General features: G+C 47.5%; 1 protein-coding gene across 4 annotated transcripts in view; it reads right to left on the bottom strand.

Moving 5' to 3' along the window:
* FRMD4A (FERM domain containing 4A) overlaps positions 1-26289 on the bottom strand; it is a 210993-nt gene that overhangs the window by 107766 nt on the left and 76938 nt on the right. For all 4 annotated transcript variants that reach the window (XM_028114121.2, XM_028114123.2, XM_088025802.1 and 1 more), the window contains exons 5-7: positions 16653-16737; positions 1256-1312; positions 307-329 (exon numbers count right to left, since the gene is read on the bottom strand). In XM_028114121.2, coding sequence (XP_027969922.2) covers positions 307-329; positions 1256-1312; positions 16653-16737 — 165 coding nt within the window. The remainder of the gene's footprint in view (positions 1-306; positions 330-1255; positions 1313-16652; positions 16738-26289) is intronic.

The following is a 26289-nucleotide window of genomic DNA, read 5'->3' as shown; positions in this document are numbered from 1 at the left end:
CCCGACTCCATGGACACACTTGGGCAACCTGACAACCCTCTAGACAACGGCCATGGGTGACGCTGGGTGCGACTCTCAGCTTTTAGTCACCTCTAGGCTTTTCATTTAGTACAGAAGATCCTCCTTGCCATTATTACATTTCCTCTGCCTGAGGTAGTTGGATCTCATCATTAATATATAATATGAAAGCACTGTCCTCCTACAAAGGATCCAAAGAATAATTTCTTTTAATAGGGATGTAACAGAGCACATGACCCCCCCAAAATAACAAAACCAAAAAAACCCCCCAACCTTTTGTAAACTCACCTAGAAAAATCTCCCTTTGCCTCCTGTAGAAGAAAAAAAGTCAACGTCAGTGAAACGTTCCAGTTCAGTGTGCCAGACTTTCAAACACATTCCCTGGTCACGACAGCTTCTCTACTGAGGAAGCTCAGCTTACTACTTCTGTTGTCCTATCTGCTACAGGAAGCCGACAAGGAAAGGACCAGGCATTTGCCACCTGAATCTAAGACACTAAATTACACTTTAGAAAGTTATATACAAAGAAAGCGATTCATAATGACAAAACGCACGTTTCACCTTCTTAGACCCTGGTTTACCTTTTTCTAGTTTAAAAATTCGGAATCGGAAGGTGTGTCTGGGTAGAGCTGTCTCTGTCTCGAGTTAATTGTGTTGTCTTTTACTGAGGGCTCCTCCCCGATTATACTACAGAGGAACCATGGAACCTTTAATGAATCTAGCACCATGCCTTGAATATAGTAGTCGTTCAATAAAGCTTTGTGGAAGGAATAAATTAATGACCTTCTTTCAATTCATCTTGCCAGTGTGACTAATGTTGTCACTGTTGCTAATTTTCATTAATAACTCTTTTACGCATAAGCTAACGGTCTCTCCTTGCCTTTCCATGGGGTGTGAAGTGACTCTCTTGGCAATTAATTCTGCTATTGACTTGGCTTTCTCCAGAGTGGGGAGGGCACCAAACCTGAAGAAAATGGAGTCACTGAATGATCTCAGTTTCCCCCAGACTCAAATGATATAGAGACAGTTTTCCTTTGCAGACAGACACCGTCATGAAACTTGGGAATACCAGAATCTCCTATTTACTGCTACGGCGTAGCTCTTTCCCGTTAGTGCTATAAATAAATAAGATGACGAGTAGGGAGAAGATATGGCAGCTAGCTGTGGATGCTAAATCTTATTCCTGTCTCTTCTGGGTCTGGCTCTGGGATGCACAGATGAGGGCAGAACAACCTACCTGTAAAATATAGGAGGCCAATTCAAATACCACTTCACTGTCAACGTCGATCAGCTCCTGAAAGGAAAAATCAACAAGGAAGGTAAGTTTGGTACTTTTACTGATTTCTTTACAACACCTCCTTTAAAAAAGGCCCTGTCTTCCTTTTCTGAGCGATCCCACAGAATCTCAAACACTCAGAATATCTGTGGTCTGAGTGACTTGACCCCAAATGCTCCCTGACATCCCATTCACGGCTTTTAGCCAGAAGGGACCCAGTGGTCCTGGGCCTTCTCAGTCACCTCAAAGGCCTTATCTTTTAAATCTTGAGAAATTAGGTGGTGGGCCAGTCCTGAGTGTTTTACAAATTTGTTAATCTGGTTCATCAATGGAGTAAGGTTACTTGATATCCAACTGTGTTTTCTTTGTAAACTCTACCCTAGAACCAGGAGTAAGGCTTTATTGAAGAAAAAAAAAAGTCATAACAGGATTGTAGCTCTTCAAATTAAAAGGAAATGAAATTAAAAATACAGTTTCTCATCACAGTGGCCTCATTGCTTTCAAGCACTCAACAGGTGGATGTTGCTGTTGGCTACCACGGGGTCGGAGCAGATACAGGGCACTTCTGTCATTGCAGAAAGTTCTTTAGACCAGCACTGCCACAGAATCTAAGTTTATTTATTTTTTATCTTTTTAAAGACTTAATTTATTTATTTGTCAGAGAGAGAGAGAGAGCACAAGCAGGGGGAGCGGCAGGCAGAGGGAGAGGGTCCCCGCTGAGCAGGGAGCCTGATGCAGGCCTCCATCCCAGGACCCTGGGATCTGACTGAGCCACTCAGGTGCCCCACAGAGTCTAAGTTTAAAAATGCTTCTTTCCTATTCCTTCTTTCCCTAAATATTTAATCATGGGGCACCTGGGTGGCTCAGTCGTTAAGCGTCTGCCTTCAGCTCAGGTCATGACCCCAGGGTCCTGGGATCGGGCCCCGCGTCGGGCTCCCTGCTCCGCGGGAAGCCGGCTTCTCCCTCTCCCACTCCCCCTGACTCCCCCTCTCTTGCTGTGTGTCTCTCTGTCAAATAAATAAAATCTTTTTAAAAAAAATATTTAATCATGATCTATGGATATGGTCTTAAAAGGACATAAACCTCTCCGTGGTTTTTGAAAAAAATCTAATACATATATATTTCAATATGTATATAGTTCATAACTGTTTTCTAAACACCTATTTAAGGTGTAATTGAAACACAAAAACCCTGCATGTTTCATATGCACAATTTGAGGAGTTAGGCCGTGTGCAAAATCTGTGACACCATCACCACACTGAAGGTAATAAACATCCATCACCTCCAAAAGTGTCTTCGTGCCCCTTTATGTGTGTGTGTGTTTACCACATGGTACAAAACACTTAACACGAGATCTTCCCTCTTCACAGATTTTAAGTGCATGGCACTGTACTGCCGTATATAGTTTAGATCTTAAAAACAGAGGGAACTCTGGGGCTCCTGGGTGGCTCAGTTGATTAAGTGTCTGCCTTCCGCTCGGGTCATGATCCCAGGGTCCTGGGATCGAGCCCAGAGTGGGACTCCCTGCTCAGCGGGGAGCCTGCTTCTCCCTCCCCCTTTCCTTCTGCTGCTCCCCCTTCTTGTGCTCTCTCTCTCTGTCAAATAAATAAAATCTTAAAAAAAACAAACAGAGGGAACTCTGGAGTCCATCAGCACAGAAAAATAATAAACAAACGAACTAATGTTGTACTTCTGTTTTGAAACTTCAGTAGAAATGTCCATTTTTCCTTTTTCTCTCTCTCATATCACTAGATGCTACAGCAGATGACGGAACCACAGCACGTAGAGCTAAGCCAGGCTTTGCCGACACCAGCCAGCCCAGCCCTCTGCTTTTATTGAGATCAGAAATCCAGAAATGTCAAAGGACTCTCCCAAAGCTTTAAGGCCTTAAGAGGAGGCTGGAAACAATCCTGCAACCTCTTGTCTAGCAGGTGACCTCCCGGAGTGCATGCATTCGCCTAAGTCAGTAAGGATTCAGGGGTTATCACCTGACACTTGTTAGAATGGCTAGTATCAAAAAGACAAGAAATTGCATGTGTTGGCGAGCACGTGGAGAAAAAGGAACCCTTGTGCACTCTTGGTGGGGGTGTAAAGTGGGGCAGCCTCTACAGAAAACAGAATGGATGTTCCTCAAAAAATTAAAAATAGAAATAGCCTATGACCCAGCAAGTCCACTTCTGGGTACTTGTCCAAAGGAAATGAAAACACCAACTCGAAAAAAAAATCTTCATCCCCGCCCCCCCCGCCGTTCACTGCAGCATTATTTAAACATGGAAATAACCTAAGTGTCCATCAACTGATGGAATGGATCAAGAAAATGTGGGAAAGACACACTATGGGATATTACTCAGTCATAAAAAAGGATGAAATCTTGCCATTGGAACACCATGGATGGAGCTTGAAGGCATTATGCTAAGTGAAATAAGCCAGACAGAGAAAGACAAGTATTATATGATATCACTTACATGTGCAATCCAAAAGAAAGAAAGAAAATTCAAATTCATAGATACAGAGAACAGGTTGGTGGTTGCCAGAGGCTGGGGGGTGGCAGTGGGGGAAGTGGTAAAGGGGGCCAAAGGGTTAAATAAAATAAGTAAGTCCCGAGGATGTAATATACAGCACAGTAACTATAGTTGTTATTATACTGTATATTTGAAGGCTGCAAAGAGAGGTAGATCTTGAAAGTTCTCATTGCAAGAAAAAAAATGTGTATGTGCGGTGCTGGATACTAACCAGACCTACTACGGGAGTCATTTCACAAGGTACACAAATATTGGATCATTATGTTGTACACCTGAAACCACTATAATGTTATACGTCAATTATATTTCTAGTAAAAAAAATAAGGACTTGGTCTCAGTCAACACGTTCTCAGAACTGTATCATCAAAGTTAGCTAAAAGTAGAGTTACTTTTCCCTCACATTATAAACCAAACTCATGGCTCTTCTGATTAATTTCTTTTTGTGGTCCACAACTGGATCATGGAATTCAAAACAACACACTCAAGCAAGCCTGTATCTTTTGAGGGAGGGATCTCATTTGGGCTCTTTCAGGCTCAGTAACTACAAAGATGGATAATCATATTTGCTACCGAACCACCTTAGAAGCGTGGGCTAGGAGAACCAAGGAGGGAGCAGACGGAGGAATCGGGCACAATAATTCTTTATGCGTAACCAGCGGAGAGCTTTACGGGCACCGTAATTGATATAGACCGTTAGGGTTGGGAGACAGAGGAATGCGTGCAATTGCCCTTCGGGGATTACCAGATCCCATCAGAATGTAAATCATTTAACCGTGTACAAGTGACTTAACAGGAACACTGTCCAGGGTTTCCACAATGGCCCATTTCTACTCACACGCCGTTCCTTCCCATTCCCACCAAGGACATGCTGAGCGCTCACGTGCACGGCCCCGTATGGGGATGTGTGCTCTCCTGTCAAACATTTACACCCATAGTGCAGCTAATGGTCGATGGTGGGCTAATCGTTAACCTTCGAGGAGAGGCTTGTAAGTAGCATGCAACTCAAAACCAGCCATCAGGAACAACCCTTTTAAGTGTGAACATAGCTTTTAGTTCATTATTTGACTCATCTGCTAAATGAAAAAGTACCAGGGAGGGGCGGCAGATTAGCAAAGGCAGAGGAAGGTCTTTGAAAATTTCATTTTATTTCATGCAGCCTGTTATACAGTTCCAGGAGAGTCTGTCAGAAATGAACCTGGTGGTGAACGTGAACTGGAATGTGCCATTATTCCGAGTCAAAGCTACCAAAAATGCATGATTCAAGGCCTGCCCCGATTTACCCAAGTTCTTCCTCACCACACCCGTCCTCAGGGTAACTGGGCACCTTCACCCTTCAACTGGGGTGAGTTTTCACCTTCTCTGACCTTGACCGTCTCCCAGGGAAGATATTAAAAAAACAGGGCGAGTCAAAATGTGTCCAGGAAGAGGGAAAAGGAATTAAAGACTGAAGTGGCTCAGATAGCGTGCACGCTTGCACAACCCGATGGAAAAGAGCTGCTTCATTCCTTCTTCCCATCTCTAGTTAATACTGACTGAGCTCAAGAATCGTCTTGTTGTCTGTCCTCAGAGGAGTCAGCCCAGACACCTAAATGGTGTGTGGAAGAACCAATGCAGGAATGTGGGAGGACACATTCCCAACCGTGAAGAACATTCGTTCCTACCGTGCAGCCTCTACCCCCTTCCCCAACGTCTCCTGCTCACAATGTGCTCCCCCCCTCCTTTGACACCTGGCCCTCCCGGGGGGGTTTAATCTTTAAAATCCACTGCGATGCAACAGCGTTTGAGACTTTCTGCCCACACCACACGTTTCCTCTTGTGCCTCAAAACCTACAAGCTGGGGGCGCCTGGGTGGCTCAGATGGTTAAGCGTCTGCCTTTGGCTCACGTCATGATCCCAGGACCAGAGCCCTGCATCGGCCTCCTCGCTGGGCAGGGAGCCTGCTTCTCCCTCTGCTTATGCTTGCTCTCTCTCTCTGACAAATAAGTAAAATCTTAAGATAAAAAGTAAAACCCTACAAGTTGAGTTTCCCGAGTGGAGGGGTGGACAGATGTTTCCATCTATCCCTCCCCTCCAGTCACACACGATGTTGCCACCTAACCATCCAAAAGACAACTCTGCCTTATTTTCACATGACTTCTCTGGTAATACCCAGAGGTGGTATCTTTCACGAGTCTCTGCCCCAGCAGAGACAATAAGCTGCACGAGACGACAAAGAGGGCATGCCAAGTTGGCGCTGGGTTTTCCCTAGCTGAGGACAGCATGGGACAGGGGGAGTGGGAAAAGACCCGTCAAGGAAGAGCTGTAGGTGCTGCCCAGCTGGCCTGACCCAGAGGCCGGGGTACAACCCTCCTCTGTGCCCCTGAGGCTTTCAGAGCCACTGGAGAGGCATATCTTCGGGGCGTGTGCTGAGCTCCAATCTTGCCTAGGGATCCAGGGTGGTCTGATGGGCACGTAAGAACTTTACCTTAGATGCACGGGCACAAGGAAGGTGCTGGTAGAAGGGAATGTGATGCTTTCCGGTTATTACGGCCATTCGGGGTGTACTCTGGGCATCCAGAGTTTTACTTACTACTGAGTAACGTGTTTGGCTTTCTTTGATCTTTTGAAAAATGCCACGGAAAGACAAAACGTGGCTATCTGCAGGTGTGCGCTTGGACGCTCAGAGTGGGGTTGGGGAGGATGGCCCCACTTCCTCCCACTCAGCATTGCTTGATCCCAGATGATTCACTAGCTGAGGGAAGAGGCCTGAGGTCATTTATCAGCAGTGTAACCGTGAACAGTATCCTCAGAAAGATTTCCATCTGTGGGGCTCCAAAAGTTCCAAATAAATGGCCCCAGGAGACCTGCGAGCGGCAGGTGTTACGGACTCTCTCCAAAAGTACTGAGCGCTGGAGGTCCCCTTCACGATCCCCTCGCTCTGAGGGGCTTGGTGGTGGTCTTCACACAGCTCAGGGATCTTAATGAAGAGCATTCCTCCGTCGTCGGATTTGAACGACAGAAATTCCAATTTTCCACATAAGATGTATAAGATAATTGTAACAGAAAACGTGATTAACCACCATACGATAGGTTGACAAGATTTCAGTGAGGATGATCTCTACCAAGTCCATCCCGAACCATTTGCAGAGCCAGCCCAAGGGTTTTCTCAGTCAACCCTCGCCAACCGCTACCACCCCTCTTCTTACCACAAAATGCCGAAAGATTACAGGTTCTCGCCATCCTCCTTAAGATCATTTCTACCCTCGCTGGAAAGTTCCAGGTTCTAGTTCCCATCCCCCAACAGCTCTGGGACATTGAATGCATCACCGGATCTCCTCGAGTTTCATTTTCCTCATCAGGAGAAGGGGGATACATGATTTCTTTTCCAATTATTTTACTGAGTTTGGTGAGGACACGGAGGGGTGATCTGGAAACCCGAAGACACACTACAAATATCCTGGTTGTAGTATTTATTTAGGCACACGGGGGTTTGTAATCTGACCTCCCCAGTGTTGCCTCTGTTCTTGAGCACTGTTGAGCATTTACAGGAATCGTTGGGAAGACATATTTTTTTTAAAGAGGAGGACAGCGTTGTGTCTACGAGTGTGAGTGTATCATCCAAGTGGCCCTGATGCCCAGAGTTGGCCTCCCTGCGCCCGTATAGGTACCCCAGGTCATTGCACAACCCATAATGGCAGCATGAAGATGCCTCGAGCAAACCAGGGTTGCAGTGCGGGACAGGACCGACATGGTCTTGCACAACCGTCTTCCTTAGCCCTTTTGCCAGTTTTTCATCAGTCAAGTTACTTCATGTTTGGCTGATGAGCCACTGGGGTACAGGCCACTCAGGCTGGGCCACCATGCTCTCACTTTGTGGCACAGCGGTTCCTCCTGCTGTCTCCTGTTTACAGCCCGTGCCGTGACCCCGGGGAGTCTCTCTGGTAGAGGTCACAGGCACCACCAAGATGATGAGCCCAAGTGAATTTATTTCTAGAATTGAAAACAAAAGTCCCTCTCTGTCCCCCCCCCCCCCGCCCCGTGTCACATGAGCACACACGCTAACCCTGTAACAATCAAACTACGCCATAAGGACTAGGAATCTGAGGGTCTGAGACGAAGATTTATGTTGGGTCCTTTGTCCTGTGGGGCCTGATTTGCGGGCTTTGTCTCTCTCTTTAGATGGGATGATACAATTTGCTCATTAGCAAAGCTCTCTGAAGATCTCGGATAAAGACCACTTACTGCAACTTCAACAAGAGCGATGGATGGTGTTTAGCCCTACATGGCAAATGTGGCCCAAGGATGCTTATTTAAAATTTCAGCAACATGGGAAGCTCCCAGACCAATGTGGACATCTCAGAAAAGAAGGTGGGGCAAGACCCCCAGCCCACATAAAGCAGGAATTTTAAGCTTTTTCTTTTCTGACATGATCTGCTCTCAGTGGGTACACGCGCAGGCACCAGACTTGCTAATTTCATAGGAAATACACAAATCCTTGCTCCCTGGGACTGGAAAGCAATCTATTAACAACAATTTCCTAAGCATTGTCTATATGCCTAGTTCAGTGATAGGTCATGGAAGGTGATCATAAAAATTCACTCCGAAGAACACTCATGCCAACTTTCCCTCCAACCCAAAGAGGGACACTACAGTCCACCTTTCGACGGTGATCATGTGTTCTGTTTCTTTGGATATCATTGTTGGACAGGATAAGCGTTGAGATCAAGCATTTAAGTGTGACATATATATATTTAAGAGTGGATGGTCAATCCCTTATCATCTTTGGAATTCCTTCTTCTTAAAAATTTTTAAATTTAAAATTTAAAATTGTTAAATTTTAACATTTTATGACCTAGCACTTGTGGTGTGCAAGACTTCTGAAAATCACTGTGGTGACTAATTTTTGACAGCAATTTCCCTTTATCAGTGGAGAGAGGGCAGGATTCAGTCCAGTAGCCCAAAGGTGGGGCAAGAGCTGAGATCAGAATCCACATCCACCCAATTACTCCCATCGGGTGGGACAAGCCCACTGCCTCCTGTGGGGCTGGCCTATGGGCTTCTTCAGTTTGGCATGGGAATCCACTTCTAGACAGAAGCCTTGGCAAGCGTGCTCTGCTTTCTTGTGTGATTTTCCAGGGAACACACAACATCAAGGGTAGACTTCCCATGGGAGTCTCCCACGGAACAAGACGTACATTTCTAAATGAGTTCTATCCATCCCCTGGTCATTAATGTTCTTTCCTCGGTGAGTTAAAACACATCAGAGGGGCGCCTGGGTGGCTCAGTTGGTTAAGCATCTGCCTTCGGCTCAGGTCATGATCTCAGGGTTCCTGGACTGAGCCCCGCATCAGGCTCCCTGCTCAAGGAGGAGTCTGTTTCTCCCTCTCCCTCTGCCCCTCCCCCTGGCTCATGCTCTCTCCCTCTCTTTCGCTCTCTCTGTCAAATAAATAAATAAAATCTTAAAAAAAAAAACAAAAACCACATCAGAAATGCTGTTGAGCATGCAGCTGTGTGAGGTGTCAGGGACCCCCATTCTGTACCTCATCCTGCTCCACTTAAAGTTCACGCTTAGAACCCTGTTCTCTCGTGACCACATTCTAATCCTCAGCAACTTGGTTTGATCATGACTATATCTTCCTGCTCTTTTTGCACAAAACACGGGAGTGTAAAGTATAAAGCAAGGGGATATGAGGGAGAAACCCACTGGGTCATGGGTTCTGCCTCCTGGTGAAGAAAGAGTGGAAGCCAGGAAGGTGGTGCTCCTAGTCTGGGGAAAATGACAAACAGAACAAAACACAATGGAACATATTTCCTCACTTCTCTACTGTTGAAAAGGTCAGAGGTTTGGTCTCTGGGGAAGATGAACAGGAAGCTGGAAGGAGGCCCCCATCAAAAGCACCAGGATTAGAAAGGGAGGCTATACCCCAAGGGGAGGGGTTCCCTCCCCTAGCCTGGAAGGGGAGGACGGGCCCAGACAGGAAGTGGGAAGATTCTCCTCTGGAGAGAATGAAGAGCCACGACAAAGGACACCCAAACACTGCCATCTGGGCTTCCTACTGAAAGAACCAGCTTGCCAGTGGATCGGCCCCCAGGGATACCCACCAGGAGACCACTGGCTCCCAGGCGCCTCACTCTTCCACATGGATGGAGAGACCGAGACCGACAGATGATTGAGGCAAGTCTCCTATACGAAAGGCAGAGACTAAACCAGGAAATACATAGGCGGGGGTGGGGTGGGGGGTGGGGGTGGGGGTGGGGAAGAACTGAAAGGAAACAGAAAGGACACAGAACGTGCATAATTAATATTGAAACAATAAGAGAATGTTAAATTTAAAGGCAGTAACAGGATAAGAGACAATACAATGTACACATGTAATGCAAAGGTTAAAAAGCCAATAGAGATTAAACATCATATTGATGAAATCTTCCAGGAAGTAGAATAAAAAGACGGAGATGGAAAATAGGAGATACAAGGTATCAAAGCAAGAGGCTGTGCCCAGCATCTCATTAACAGGAGTTCCACAGGGAGAGCCCGGAGAAAACAGAGGAGACATCATCAAACTAATAGTACAGAAAAATCTCCCAGAGCTGAAGAATACCAATATCCAGCCTAAAGTTCCCATTAAATACACAGCCTAGCGGATTTACAAAGACCCATTTCAAGGCATACCGCCCTAAAATCTCAGATGAAGAGGAATGAAGAGGAAATCCTAAAAGATACCATGGGTAGGGGCAGGAGAGGGGGAGAGGGCCCACATACAATGTACAGCACAGCAAACTCCTCCGGAGCAAACTCTGAAGCAACACCTTGGATATTCTGAGAGATGTCTTCATTCGGTATTTCCATGTCTACTCAAACTATCGATCAGATACAAAGGTAGCAGAAAGACTTTTTCAGATATGCAAGGACCCAAACTGTACTTCCCATATGCACTTTCCCTGGATTTATTGGAGGATGCTCTCCAGTGAAACGATGGCATAAAACAAAACACAGGGAGACTCGGGATCCAGGAGAGAGGACACCCTCCAGAGCTGGGTGAGGGACTGATGGGATGGGGGAGGGGGTCCGGGGCTGAGGGCTGCAGACGAGGCCAGGTCCAGACTGGGGTGAGAGATGGAGGGTGGCTACAGGGAGGTCCCAGAACAAACTACAAAGGAGGCAAAAATAAAAACCAAACCGAAGAGAGGAACGGATGAATTACCCGATGCATTTGGAAATTAACGTGGGCATTCATTTGGAAGTCTGTAGGAGGTCTTGGGAAAAAAATGATGGGCCCGTAGAAACTAAACAAGTAACAGCAAGGCAATTGTTACCTTTAGGTAAAACGAGGGGTTGTCTAAAATGGGAATCACAACCAGAGGATGCTGCTTGGATTAGTCATACTAATGTAATGCTGTCAGCTGCGGCTTTTACCCAGAATTGGGCTTACCACCATTTTGGGAAAATGGGAAACGGGAAAGTGTGGGTGGTTGTATTGGAGACTTTAATCTTCACCCATCTCAGTTGGAATTCAATAAATCTAAAATGGATATAACCAAGGAATAATTCCTTGTGCCAACCTATTTGGATATAGAGAGGCAAAACCCAGAAGAAAACAGCTAAAATTGTTGAGGGTGGTGGGACTTGGTGGTAGGCTTTTTTTCATAATAAGCTCTTAGAACCATCTGACTTTATTTTTTTAATTTTATTTATTTATTTGAGAGAGAGAGAATGAGAGAGAGAGAGAGAGGGAGAGCCCATGGGGGGGGAGGGTCAGAGGGACAAGCAGACTCCCCACCAAACAGGGAGCCCGATGCGGGACTCGATCCCCGGACTCCAGGATCATGACCTGAGCCGAAGGCAGTCGCTTAACCAACCGAGGCACCCAGGCGCCCTGAACCATCTGACTTTAAACTGCATCACATATTACTTTGATAAAAGTATTAATTTGGGGCGCCTGGGCTCAGTCGGGTTAAGCGACCAACTTGGTTTCGGCTCAGGTCATGATCTCAGGGTCGTGAGATCAAGCCCCACATTGGGCTCTGTGCTAAGCATGGAGCCTGCTTGGGATTCTCTTTCTCCCTCTGCCCCTCACCTCACCCACTCCCCCGCTCATGCACTCGTGCACTCTTTCTTTCTTAAAAAAAAAAAAAAAGTATCAATGCTTTAAAAAGTGAATGAAACAGTGCTTGGAGGAAGCAGGAACAAAGAGCTCATTTATCTGAACAATTCAGATTCTGGTACACTGCAGGGATCGGGATCGTTCCCAGAGAAACAGGGAGGGAGCTGATATATGAATCCTGTGCTGGGTATGCGGAAGCCCCCGTCTACTAGCATCGTGTCCAGGTTGTGTGTCTGGCGCTGCCCTCTGGGCTCCTCCAGGCCCCTGAAGTGCTGGGGGATGGTGTGGGTGGCACACAGAAACCCTCAGCCGAGACGAACAACTTGGGTCTGGATCCAAGTGAGCAGTATGTCCACAGCAGGAGCCCATAATGTCCCTGGCACAGGGTTAACCAACGACACTCATGCTTCATCTTGCTTCATCTTCCTAAGAAGGATGTGGGTCGGATCCTTTAAAGACGTATTCATATATTTAGAGAGAGAGAGAGAGAGCACGCGTGCCAGTGAGTTGGGGGTGGGGGGGCAAAACGGGAGCATCTCAGGCTGACTGAGCACAGAGCTGGACGCAGGGCTCGATCTCACAACCCTGAGATCATGACCTGAGCCGAAACCAAGAGTTGGATGCTTAACTGAGTGTGCCCCCAAGCGCCCTGGGTTGGGTCCTTTAATGTCCTTGTTCAACCAAAGAGGAAAATTAAGCTTGGAGACATCAAAGAAGGCGTCCACGTTGATTGCACTGACTATGAAGCACAGCTAGGACAGGAACCCAGGTGTGCGGGGCTCCAAACAGAGCCGCGCTGCCTGTTCAACCACTTCCGGTCCTTGGTCCTTGAGGAAGTCCCTAACCTCTCTGACCCCAGTTTCTTTCTCGGTAAAGCTAATGATTCTGGCTCTACTTCCCTGTTGGGCTCAAATAAGATAATATATGTGACAATTCTAAAGAAGCTTCAAGTGCCAATGTATGCAAATGCAAATATTATTTTTGATGACAGGAGGGAGACAGGCAAGTCTTGTGACCCTACTTGGTCTCTTACAGAAACTTCAGGGAAGCCAGCTTTAGTGAGGATCCTGAGAAGAGCCAGACAGCAGCTGGGTCAGTAGGCAGGATGATGTGGCAGGCCACCTCCCCCTGGAGGACCCGTAATATTAAATTCTGAGGATTTCTTCTCCTTCTTCATTTTCCACGAATCCCGGAGTCTTCTGCGAGCATGGTGTTCAGAAACACCGCAGCCTTCAGCTCCGGGTAAGCATTTGTGACTGGACTGAATTGAACAACTCTGAGTGAAAAACTGTTTCTTTCCTTTTCCCCAGGCGTCTGGACAAGCACGATTTGGGGCCACCTTTTACTTGGTTGAGCTGATTTCATCAGTTCGGTAACTGGAATTTCCAGACATTTACTGCCCCAGTATGCCCCCTGGTGGACAGTCTCGCATTTTATTCCCGAACTTTCTCAATGTGTCTTCACATTCTTAAACAAAAGCCCTCAGGGACTCTTGCAATGTGCAAGCTGGTCTTATTTCCACGCTAGAATGAGAAAACACGCTTAGAGAGAGGAAGGAATTTGCAAGTTCCTGGAACTGCATTTAGTGTCTTTTTCCCCCATTCAGCAAAAACCCAAAATACTGCAGTCTGCGCGGTCTGGGTTTGAGCCCAGTTTAAGTCCTGGCTCAGCAACTGTCACCAAGTGAGGTCCTTTCACAGAATTAAATTTGATCCCTACCAGGCCTTCTATTATTATGGACATTTGCATTTGGAGGGACTATTCTGTGCAATGAATGTGCTGAAGAACTTGCAGAAGAAAAACTGACGGCTGATGTACCAATCCAACTCATGCGTGTGTTTTAATGTTTGGTGGGTTTGTGGTAATCCCCTAAAATAGGGTTTAAACTTGAAAATATAGGCGGTGGGATCTCTTCAGACTTCTTCCTCAGCCACTGACCACTTTACCATGAGTGTGCTTAGCTTTGAAGTCCTCTGTGGCTGTGGGGGGCCATTCTCCATTCTGGGGGAAAGCCTGCCCTCTGGGGCTCAGAGCAGCCCCGTGGCTGAGCTCCGTAACCTGGAGTCGGGTTGCCAGCTTCAGCCCCCACTGACACTGCCATTCAGTAGATCTGTGACTTCAGGCGAATCTCCTAACTTCCCTGTGCCTCATCTTCCTCCCAGGGGAAACAGGGATAAAAAGTAATATTCACCTCTTAAGTGTGGGGAAGATTCAGCCACACAACTTACAGAAAGCACTCAGCACCTAGCCTGCCACAGGTGATAGGCTGTCCTTCTCTGTGGCTGTTAATGAGCTGACCTGAGGTGGTGCCTTGAAGCTTGCAGTCATGACACACAAGGGAAGCAGTGTGGGTGTTTCCTTCAAATACCTTCTCTCATGCTATTGCTTTTGTTCCACATATGAGTGAAACCATATGCTAACTGTCTGTCTCTGCTTGACTTATTTCACTTAGCATAATCCCCTCCAGTACTATCCAGGTTGATGCAAATGCTGGGTATTCATTCTTCTGGATGGCTGAGCAATATTCCATTGTGTATATGAACCATATCTTCTTTATCCATTCATCTGTTGAAGGGCATCTCGGCTCCTTCCACAGTTTGGCTATTGTGGACATTGCTGCTATGAACATTGGGGTGCATGTGCCCCTTCTTTTCACTACATCTGTGTCTTTGGGGTAAATACCTAGGAGTGAAATTGCTGGGTGTTATATGCAACTAATGAAACACTGAACACTACATCAAAGACTAATGATGTACTATACAGTGGCTAACTGAACATAATAAAACAAACAAACAAACAAATACCTTCTCCCAGTAGAGGATCTCAGCCCCGGTGGTGTCTGCAAGCCCCTCTCCCCAGGCAGGGGTGTGTGCTGGAAATGTATGTGGGCGTTTTGGGTTGGCCAATGAAAGGAAACACTGCAAGCAGATGGGGGAACTGGATGCAGTGCAAGGGACTGTCCCACTCAATTGAGAATTGTCCCTGAACAGACATGTCTCTAAAGAAGATGTACAAATAGCCAATGAGCATATGAAAAGATGCTCAGCAACACTAATCATTAGGGAAATGCAAATCAAAATCACAATGAGATACTGCCCAACACCCATCAGGATGGCTATTATTAAAAAAAAAAAAAAAAAACCCCACAAAATAACAACTGTTGGAGAGGATGTTGAGAAATTGGAACTTTTACTCACTGTTGGTGGGAATATTATGTGGTGCAGTCCCTGTGGAAAACAATATGGCAGCTCCCCAAAGATTTAAATATACAATTACCATATTTTTGGGTATACACCCCAAAAAAACTGAAAGCAGGGTGTTGAAGAGATATTTACAGATCCATGTTCGTAGGGGCATTATTCACAATAGCCAAAAGGTGCAAGAAACCCAAGTTTTCACTGATAGATGAATGGATGAAAAAATGTGGTCTCTATATACAATGGAATATTATTCAGTCTTAGAAAGGAAGGGAATTCTGACACACACTACAACGTGGATGAACCCTGAGGTCATAATGCTAAGTGAGCTATGCCAGTCAGAAAAGGATGAACACTATAGGATCCACTGATATAAAGCCCCTAGGGTAGTCTAATTCATAGAGACAGAAAGTAGGATGGTGGTGGCCAGGGGCTGGGGGGGGGGGGTAGAACGGGGAGTTAGCGTTTAGTGGGTACAGAGTTTCAGTTTTGCAAGAGGAAGAGAGTTCTGGAGATGGATGGAGACATGAACACTGCGAATGCACTTAAAATCACTGAACTGGATACTTACAAGTAATTATAATGATAAATCTTATGTGTATTTTAGTATAATTAAAAAATTTTGCCCACCTAAAGTGCCAATAGCATCCCTTTGAGAGATATTGCCAGAATATCTAAAAATAGTCAGATAATGCATGCATTTGGTTGTAAGAAGTCCACTTACCCTTTGTATACAACACCCAGAGCTCCTTATATCACGTGCCCTCCTTAATGCCCATCACAGTTACCCCATCCCCCACCCCCCTCCGCTCCAGCAACCCTCAGTTTGTTCCCTAGAGTTAAGAGTCTCTTATGGTTTGTCTCCATCTCTGTTTTCACTAAATTCTACCCCTGAAACTAATAATACACTATATGTTAACTAAATTGAATTTAAATAAAAAATTAAAATAAATTAAAAAGAAAGAACTATACAAACTATAGAACCTAACTAAGGGACATAAAAACAATTTACTAAATGGAGAAACATTTCATACTTATGAATGGGAAGAGTTACTGTTTTAAAGTTACATATTCTCCCTCCCCGTCCAAACTTCTCTCCATCATTTGATACAATTCCAATGAAGTTTTTTTGTGTGTGTTTTTGTTTGGCCACATATGACGATGTATTTCTAACATTTACCTGGAAGAATAAACCAAAAAGACTTCTGCAAAAAAAAAAAAAAGTCCACTCATCCTTAGGGGAACTATCTGCATGGACTAGTGCATCTGCCCTCCCTGTCCATGTTTCCTCTTTGTCTCAGCTGCCAGGGGAAGGGGACCCCTAAAATCAGGTAAAGGCGCACTTCCAAGGAGCCAAAACTTAGTGATGGGATTAGGAGGAATCCTGTAGTTAAATGAATAGTATTATTTTAGGACGTTCTCATTTATTTATAGCAATCCACTTATAAATTATGTTTACTAATCAATAAAATCACATTGGGGCAACAACTTGGGATTTCTGGCTTCAAATGATACTTTTGGCTTTCAGTGGAAAGCTGAACGGGAGGAGAGTTCTTACCTTGTAGATACAGGACTTAGCATTCAGAAAGAAGAGCTCGATGGTAGCATTGTCCTTCAGGTATGAGATGCTTTCTATATAGAACCTGAAAGAGAAAAACTGCTAATGAGCCACAGAAGCAGCAACTGATCAAGCTGAAAATCAGCTGTTTTCTGAGCTACAGGATTTGACATGAGGACCAGAACTCCCCATCCTAAATGAAAAAGAAAAAGATGTGGTCAGTTGTTTTCATATGGTTCTTTTTTGAAAGAAAGCAGAGTTTTTCAAGCCCCTTTCTAGCACATGAGGACTGCCATGCTTGACAACCTTGACCAGAGCCAGGGAGCTGGGACTCCCACCAGAGGGGGGGGTTAAACTCAACCATCTCCTTTCTTTCTCTTGAGCCGCTTTCCAATTTTTAAATTATACACATATATATATATATTTTAAAGATTTTACTTATTTATTTGACAGAGATAGAGAGAGCACAAGTAGGCAGAGAGGCAGGCAGAGGGAGAGGGAGAAGCAGGCTTCCCGCCGAGCAGGGTGCCCGATGTGGGACTTGATCCCAGGACCCTGGGGTCATGACCTGAGCCGAAGGCAGTCGCTTAACCAACTGAGCCACCCAGGTCCCCCAATTTTTAAATAATATTATTGGACTTTCATACATTGTTTTGGTCCTAATCACTGTTGAGTTGGATTTCCTGAAGATAATTTCTTCTGCTCAATTGAAAAAGGAGGCCCTATTTCTCTTTCAAATGGTTACGACGTTATCTTCCCAAAGGCGGTGAGGTGCGATTTGATTTCTGCGAATCCAGAGAGCTGTGGTAAGTGCTCTTAATGCTGTGGTATTAATGCATATTAAGCCAAATGAGAATTGGATTTTTATCCAGATGGAGCTTATAGATTTCTTTCATGATGAAACATGCTGAAATTATTTACGTTTACGTTTAATGCACCTTTTTATGCATCGACTTTGGCGTTTATTAAATCACGTAATCAGATTAGGCACTTGTACTTGTCTAGGGACCAGTCGCGTGCAGGGAGGGGGTGATGGAAGGCAGAGCCTTGCCAGGGAACAGGCCCTGAGTGGGGCCACTGGATACCTGCCTCCTGGAAACTGGGGCTACCCCGAGGTGGCGGTGGCAGTAGCAGGTGTAATGGGAAGGTAAGGGCTAGGTCCTTCTAGAACAGCGTTACAGTATGATGGAAAGAATCCTGGGGAGGAAGTCAAGAGACCAGTGATCTGGTCCCAGCTCTGTATGATTTAGGGCAAATCACTTCATCTCTCTGGGCTTCTGTTTTCCAGACTGTAAAAGAAGACTGAGGGAGCCGGTCAGTGGTTCTCCACCTAAGAAGTCTACGGCTGTCAAATATTGGAAACTCATTTGGATGAAGACAACAATAACAGCAACAAAAACAACAAACCAACATTGCACGAGGCTAACAAAACACACCCCTAGGCAAGGACAAGCCCACAGCCCACCCGTTTGTAACCTCTTGTCCGCAGATGGATTATGTTTTCTGTCATTTTTCCGGTGTGGGTGTGCAGAGGCTGCTGTGATTAATATCATACAGACTCGTTTCAACTTGTGAGTGAATCCAGAGTAACTTCAGATACTAGCAGATATTTTCAATAAACAGGTATTAATACAATTTCCCCTAGGTGAGAGTCTACAAAATATTTGGAGATTAGAGTATGGATCTCATTCTTACAAAGTTTGGGAATGAGTAGGATCCTTGGGGGACCTCTGCCACCCAGTCTCTCCCTGCAAGAAAAAAAAAAAAAGCACCTGCCTCTTGCTTTTTGGAGGAGGTATTTTAGGTCATGGAGGCTCCATAAAGGGTCATCAGTGGTCCCAAAGGAACGCCCGGGTGGCTCAGTTGGTGAGCAACTGCTTTCGGCTCAGGTCATGATCCTGGAGTCCCAGGATCCAGTCCTGTACGCATCAGCGGGGGTTCTGCTTCTCCCTTTGACCCTCCCCCCTCTCATGCTCTCTCTCTCTCTCTCATTCTCTCTCTCTCAAAAAAAAAAAATCTTAAAAAAAAAAGAAATGCAGTAGTAAACTCTAGGTCTTAAAGCAAAATAAGTTAAATTGGATTTAATAACAAAAAATCCACATTTGTTGTGAAGGATTTTTGACTGGGGGTAGTCAGAATAGCAAAATCGGAAGGAAGGAAGGAAGGAAGGCAGGCAGGCAGGCAGGCAGGCAAGCAGGAAGGAGGGAAAGAAGGAAAAGGGAAGGAGGGAAGGGAGGGAAGGGATCGAGGGAGGCCGACTTGCAAGCGGGGCCCATTATAGATGAATCTTGCTTCGGGCCTTTGTTCAAGCTATTGCTCTCGACCCAGAAACCACCATCCTCCACACCCCAAACCACTCCTGCTCCCGTCTGCCCTCACTCAGGAACACCATGTTTTCCTGGGCTCTGCTGATGGCCCCCAGGGAAGAGCTCCTCCCCCGGGCTCCTCCTCCGCTCTCCGTGCTCCCCCAGGGTCCTGTACTTTTCTGCTTCCTAGGGCATCTTCTTTCTCAGCTGTGCACGGCCTCCTGGAGGGCGAAGCCAAATCCTATTCATTTTTGTTTATCTCCAGCACTGATACAGCGCCTGGCACACACGTGGGCTTAGTAAGTGTCTGGGAGTGAAAGACTCTGCTGGTCAGCTTGCCTCCTCCCCGCGGGCTGCTAGGTGCGGCTCTCAGGAGGAACAGCGAGAGGGGCAGTGAAGGCACTGCAGGAGGGGGAGGAGCTAAGTGACCTCCCACCCATGTCCCGAAATCCCCAGTCAGCGGGGCTCGTATTCTGCATCCGGGCTCTGCCCCCCTGCCCTTCGCTCACTGTCAACGTGGGAAGTTGCACAAGCAAGCCACTGCTCCCCTCGATTCTTAAAGCCAGGACAACAGCAGAAATTTCTGGAGTTTGAGCTCAGTTCTGCAATAATCACTCTGAGTCTAAACCTGTTTGGTCTGAAATCATATAATTTTCAAAGCAACGCCTTGTGTCTTTCCTGCATTTGTTTCAATTCTTGAGAATTAAGGAGTGAGGACATTTGCTACCCCTACCATCCATTTTCTCCTCAATAGTATAAGAAGGAAACATAACACCCCATCCACCCCCAGCAACGGAAACTGGAAAGGACAGGGCAGGTTCTGTTCTCTGCGACAGCATTCATATCCCCGGAGTTCTACGGGTCTGGCTGGACACGAGGCAGGAAGGCAGAGAAAATAACCTATTCTGAGATGAGGAAAAATAAACCACCAACTCTTGACAGAAACTGAGAACCAGTTTCCCGTTAACCTTTATCACCGAGAAGCAGCCTGGAAAACTTATGAGCTCCAGGCCTGTCATATTATTATTCTGTAACCCTGGATATTTAACTCATCCTGAACTTTCCATCCGCACTAGGGAACTTGTTGAGTCAAAATGCCCAGAGAGAAACAGACCTCAGACATCTCAATCCACACACCGAGGCTCAGGGCAAGCTACGGGAGCACCAGGGAGCAGAAACTTCTGGGGGAAGTGGGAAACACTGATGGTTTGGGTACAAAATCTGGATTTTTTTTTTTTTTTAAACCAGTTCTGTTCTTTTTGATTTCATGAGAGCTCCTAGTTTTTGCCAGTAGGTGGCGATGTTGCATTTCCTTAACTACCACTGTGCCGGTTGCGGTTGGGGGAGCGCTTCCTCAAAGACCTGGTTCACAAAGAAAATTCCGGGTCTCTGGGTAAAGCCAAGGAGCTGAATGCTTTCTTGTAGATTCACAGGGTCTGCAAGGACAGTTCCAAGTCTGGCTCTGTATTAACCGTGGGTTTCTGGTGCTTTGACATCTGGGGCCTTGGTGGCTCTGGAGGGAAGGCCCCTCCCAGGGCTGACCAGTCCCTTAGAGGTGTGAGCTCGCCTTTCATATGCAGACCAGCCAATCAAGAGCTCACACACCCTTCCTGCTCCTTTGTGGGGCTCTCACCCTCCAGGCTGTGACCCCAGGGCCCTTGCCAGGGCCAGACAACTCTGGACAGCCCCGGTGCCCCCAAGCCTGATGAAATGATTCAAAGTAGCCAAGCCTAAACCTGATTACCCTGCCTCACCCATTCCTTCCTGCAGAAACCACAAAACAAAGGCTCTTCCCCACATTTCCCCACACTCCCTCTGCCTCCTGACCAACGTCCCTGCCCCTGGGCAGCCCTGCCTGGTGTGGCGTGCCCCCTCCTCCTAGGAACCGTGAGCAGCAAGCTGTCTTTTCTATGGCCACCATCTCCTGATGTGTTGGGAGTACCTGAGTACCTGGTCCCTGAGTACCTCTACCGGAGTAATAATAAAACCTACACTTTAAAACGGGCTCTTTGGGCACATTTAGCAGGACTGAATCTGATGGCTTTTTTTTTTTTTTTTTTTGAGTCAAAGGGCCAATCTTTGTCCTAGGCCAAGGGCAAAACCTGGCTAAGTCTGTTCCCTGAAAACCATCAGCAATGTCACACCCAACCTGGCCCAGATGATGTCAGCCTGAGACACTGTATCTGCCGCTCTGAAGCAGGAATAAATATGCTCTATGTTCTTACGTGTTTGGGCACATAAAAAAATCAAGAGGCTCTGAGGCCTTGGGTAGTCTCGTCCCCTGTAACCCACGAACGCCTCCGACAGCAGCAATCAGCCTTCCTCCTCCGAACGGCTCGCTCCTCCTCTTCCCTCCCACATCCACCCCGTGGCACTGGGGAATCACCAAATCTTTCCAGCAAGTGTTAATTAAATGGACCGCTGATTTCATTTTGTCACGAACACAAGGGTCACATTTGGAATGCTGACTTTTAGCAGCAAAAAGGAGCGACAGGAATGAAAAGGGTATTTGGTGCTGCTGTGAGTTTCTGGGGCCAAATATCTCTGATCTTTAGAATTTCACCAGCTCGAAAAAAATCTTCAGTGGGGCACCCAGTTGAGATCTAGCAAGTTCTGGTTAGCAGGCCCCTCACTTTAGGATCCCTGCCTTCATTGTTACTATGGTGACAGGAAAGAGCAACTGCTTGTCTCGACCAGCCAGGAAAGACCCCAACAGTCAGGCCATAAACTCGGCTATCAAATCCCCACTCCCGGAATAAAGCTTCCTGGGATCGCCTCTCTCCCTCTTTCTTTCTCTAGTGCTCACTTCAGTTTACTGTTGGTGAACCTCAGTTTGCGGAGACAAATCTAATCTCTATTTATCTTCCTACAAACAGTGGAGATGATCAGCGCTGCAGGGCCACTTGGCTGAAGACGAAACGACTGAAGGACCAGCCCAGGCAGGGAGGGAACCATTCTGAGCACAAACGTGTTCCTACAGAAATACCCAGAGATTTCCTTGGGTGTGGGAAATTTTTCCTATAAATTTTCTTGACCTATTTCTTAAGCTTGCCTGGTGAATACGGTCAGAGGGTCACTGTTCTCAGATTTGGGGAGCTTGTCTCGTAGTTCCAAGCGGTGGTCTGCAGATGGATGTGACCTTGTTCACACACTGATCGCTGGGCTGGTCATAGAGTCGGGTGTGTGTGTGTGTGTGTGTGTGTGTGTGTGTGTGTGTGTGTGTGTGTGTGTGTGTGTGTGTGTGTGTGTGTGTGTGTCGGGGGGGCGGGTAAGGGAGCAGCAGGAGGAGAGGCAATCAGGTCAGACGGGACATGCAAAGCATAACTGCAGCGTGATAATGGGAAGCCAGGAACATTTTGAGGAGGGGAGCAGATGAGAGTTCTGGAAAGCTACTTGGTGGTAACCTAGAGGAGAACGGAAGGAGCCACAACAAGGAGAGTCTCTGGTTCAGGAAGGGGGTGTTCGTGGGGAGTCAGCAGTGGGTCTAAGACCTATTTCAGGCCATAAACTCGGCTATCAAAGACACAGAAGTAACAGGAGTTAGTGAGTGAAGAAGGCAAGGTGCAGGAGAGTCCAGGTTGATGCCCCAGTTTCTGGCGGGGTGTGCGGTGGGGCCAATCACAGAGATAAGGAGGTGCCACAGGAAGAGGAGGAAGTCTGGGGGGCAGAGAGATGAAGACGCCATTGATTCAGGCAGAGGGGGCAGATAAGTGCCCGTGAAGTTTGGGGCCTAGAGACGGCCAGTGCCCATGGTCGTGATGGGACAGCCGCAAGCTGAGGAGCCGGTGGGATGGCGAGAAAGGAGACAAGGGCAGACCTCTCCTTCCAGACGTGTGATGTGGACAGCGGTGGGAGCAAGGAGGCAGCAGCGGATGGAAGATACAGTCAGAGACGGTATTTTCTTTTGTCAGGGTAGAAGAGTCATGGTCATGGGGGGAAGAATCCATGGAGAAGGGGCAGCGTAAGACAGAGAAAGATGGGAGACTGGAAGCAGGGAGTTCTCGGAGGTGCTGGAAGGGGCTGGAACATGTGGACCTGGCCAGCCTCGGACGCTGGGCTAAGGGTCAGTCTCCCTCTGAGGGGTGTGCGTGGGAGTGCACGGGCATGCATGCAGCGGGTGGGCAAGGAGGCCACAGGATGGGCGGGTACAATTAAGTAAGTGAGCAGGAAGCTGAAGCTCCCTTGGGCCAGCTTTCCTTTTCTCCACAAAATCATAAGCAATGTCACCTTCTTGCAGCAAAGGAGTGAGCTTCTGGTTTGGAGTCTGTGGGAGGGAGCAAAAGCCACCATGGGCAACGCAGAGGACCCCGAGCAGGTGCAATGGACAGAAGTGGCTAGTAACACTGATGAGCTGTGTGAGACTGGTCATAAGCAATCGTGTACCAACTTGCGGCTGTGTGACCCCCTTCCCCCGGCCCTGACCACACTCGGAGGCTCAGAGGCAGAAATAAAAGAAATATGTGACTGGACGGATCCCACCCTACCTGTGTGTACAAGCGCACAAAGGGGGCATGCACGCATGTGACCGGCAGCAAAGGCGGGGGGGGGGTGGTCCTGGGGAAGGGGTGGTTGCAATGGTAGTAACATGGATTGGACTGAATCAGCAGAGATGAGGACGGGCAGGCTGAGAGGGCCCAAGAATTCAGGGAAATGGATGCAGAGGTGCACGCGGGTAGGGGTTCGCCTGCTCTGCTCCCCGCTCTACCCTTAGCTCCTAAACCAATGCCCACAACACGGTCAGTGCCTGGTGGCTATTTGTGCATCGGTAACTGAACCTACTGCCAACAGTGAGTGTGCAGCTCAGTGTCCCCAAGGGAGGAAACTCACTCTCCACAGCTTGAATGAGAGTGGGTCTTGGCTCTCCAGGCCCTGTAGTGATGCGGCTCAGGGTGCCAACGGGACCGTGGAGTCTTCCTACGTGAGAGGAAAGAGCACGGTGCGGGGAGAATGCCTTCCCACTGGCGTTCAGCAGATGGCAAGAAGTCCTCAAGTGGGGCTAACAACACATACCTCGGCTCTGAAAACTCCTGCTTTACCATGTGCGAGGCCCCTTCCTCTGCCACTATGGAGGTTCCAACCTGCCTCCAAGTTTTGCGACTGCAGGATGTTCCCCCGCCAATGGGGCGCTCTCCGCCAAGGCCACTCGGAGTTGAGTAGTGCCAGACCTGGAATAGCAGGCCTGGGAGGGCGACCGCTCTCCGCACCCTCTCTCCCAGTGGGGGTGCATCCGCGCCTGACGCCATCTCTGCGGGTGGACCCTGGTCCTGTAGCCGCGGCCAAGTGTGGAACATGAGACGGCCCAAAGTCACTGATCCTGACTTGGTGGCCTGTGGCCCGGCCAGAGTCTCTGAGAAGCAATCATGGGGTCGCATTTCACTTGTGGAAAGAGACGTAGCGTGGTGCAGCGGGGAGGGCCCAAAGTTTGGAGTCAGATCTAACTGAACAGAGGTGGCAATTTACTAGTGGTATTGGGAGGAGAATCAGCATGTTGGGCCTTCATCTCCCTCTCTCTCTTTTTTTATTTTTTTTGAGATTTTATTTGACAGAGAGAGAGAGAGACACAGAGAGAGCATAAGCAGGGGCAGAGGGAGAGGGAGAAGCAGGCTCCCCACTGATTAGGGAGCCCGATGCAGGACTCGGTCCCAGGACACTGGGATCACGACCTGAGCCGAAGGCAGACGCTTAACCGAATGAGCCACCCAGGTGCCCCTCACACCTCCCTCTCTTTACCTAGGAATAATAATACCTGATTCAAGGGCTGTGAAGATTTACAATCATCCTGAATAATGGACGGACGTTTAATAACGGATAGTTCCCTTTCCTCAGACCTTGTCCCTTTTTAGGTCATTATTAAGACTCTGAAGGCTCTGTGATCACTCCTGGTGATCTGACTCAGAAGGAGGAAAGGGGAGGTCGTTTTAGGCTAAATCATGGGTCAGTGAAGACGGATTTTCAGTCCCCTGTCCAGCCATGCTGAGAATGCCCAGCAGCACGACACCAGCCTCAGGCCCTTTAGGATATGCTCAGAGGAGAAAGCAGAATTTCCTGATTTCAAATTCAAATTATTTAATATATTGGGGTCTTGTTTTTCATCATCGGTTGAATGGAGGTGGTAATTCTGCCCCCACTCTCACAGATGTTTCGAATATGCATTACAGCAAGAGAATATATAATTGCCAAATAGTAAGCCATGCTGGGATGGCAGCCCAAATTTAGATCCCCAGTGATACGGGGTTAATATTTCCACTGGATGAATTCCCAAATCTTGACTTAAGGCAGTCAGCCTTCTCCACGGTCTTTTATTGGGTGCTTTTATTCTCCGTTTCCACGAAGGCTAACGGTGCACGTGTTACAGGGATGAATCTACAGATGTTTTAAACAAAAGGAGAGAGGCTAGGGGCGGCTAGAGAGACCACTTACAGGCACGCACGTGTGCTGCTGGCTGGGCTGGGGCTGCTCCGGCCGTCGCACTCTTGTTGAGAAATGAGAAAGGTCAGTGTGCACATGGGGAAATCGCCCAGCCAGACGGGGGGGCTCCTTTATGGACCCCCGGCATTGTCCAAGGTCTGAGTTCTTCATGAAGATAATTCATCCTGCCATTCCTTTGGAGAAAATAGCCTGCGGGCACCCCTGGAAAGGCACCGAGGTATAAGCTGGAAATTCTACCCAGGCACCAAGGTAAAAATGCACAATTCACCTACATGAGAGCATCTGTCTCCTCTCTTGGAGAAAACAGACTCTTGGTGTTTTGCTTCTGTGTTGCTCAGCTGGCTGCAAAGTGGGGTCTGGGAGCCAGGATCCTCTGTGATGGGTGCCAAGGTGACACCCACCCTGGGAGGCGGTAATAGTTCAAGTGACAGATGATGGGGAGAGGGGAGGATAGGGCAGAAGGTGGAAGTAGCTGGAGAGAATTAACGCACCTGAGAATCTAGACCTCAAGGTTCAAGTCTACAGGACTGAATGGATAACGACATCACAGACTTGAGGGACCCCAGGAGGCCTGGGGAGGTCAAGATGAGTTTGGCTTTGGAGCTGCTGAGTTAGAAGCACTCAGGTGGCCAAGGCTGGACACAGAAAGCCGAGCCTCTGCAGAAAGAGCAGCTTTTGCAATGAGCTACAGAAGGAGCTCCACCTTGTGACAATATTCTGCTAGGGGTCTGTCTCCAAATGTGGCCCGGGAGAGTTTTTCCCTGGGCGTGTTCTCCGCGATGCCTACTGCAGCCACCTAGGAAAACGGGTGGCAAATGGCAGAAGCATTCATTCCTGCTTCTCCGTATTGTAAGCCCGGGCCCTACCTCTGCGGCTCTCCTCTGTGTATCTGGTGTCACAGA

Source organism: Eumetopias jubatus, unplaced genomic scaffold, assembly GCF_037043125.1.
Source record: "Eumetopias jubatus isolate StellerSeaLion01/CBP00866 unplaced genomic scaffold, mEumJub1_p1.0 scaffold_8, whole genome shotgun sequence".
Taxonomy (NCBI): Eukaryota; Metazoa; Chordata; class Mammalia; order Carnivora; family Otariidae; genus Eumetopias; species Eumetopias jubatus.
This window is presented reverse-complemented; position numbering and strand designations above follow the sequence as displayed.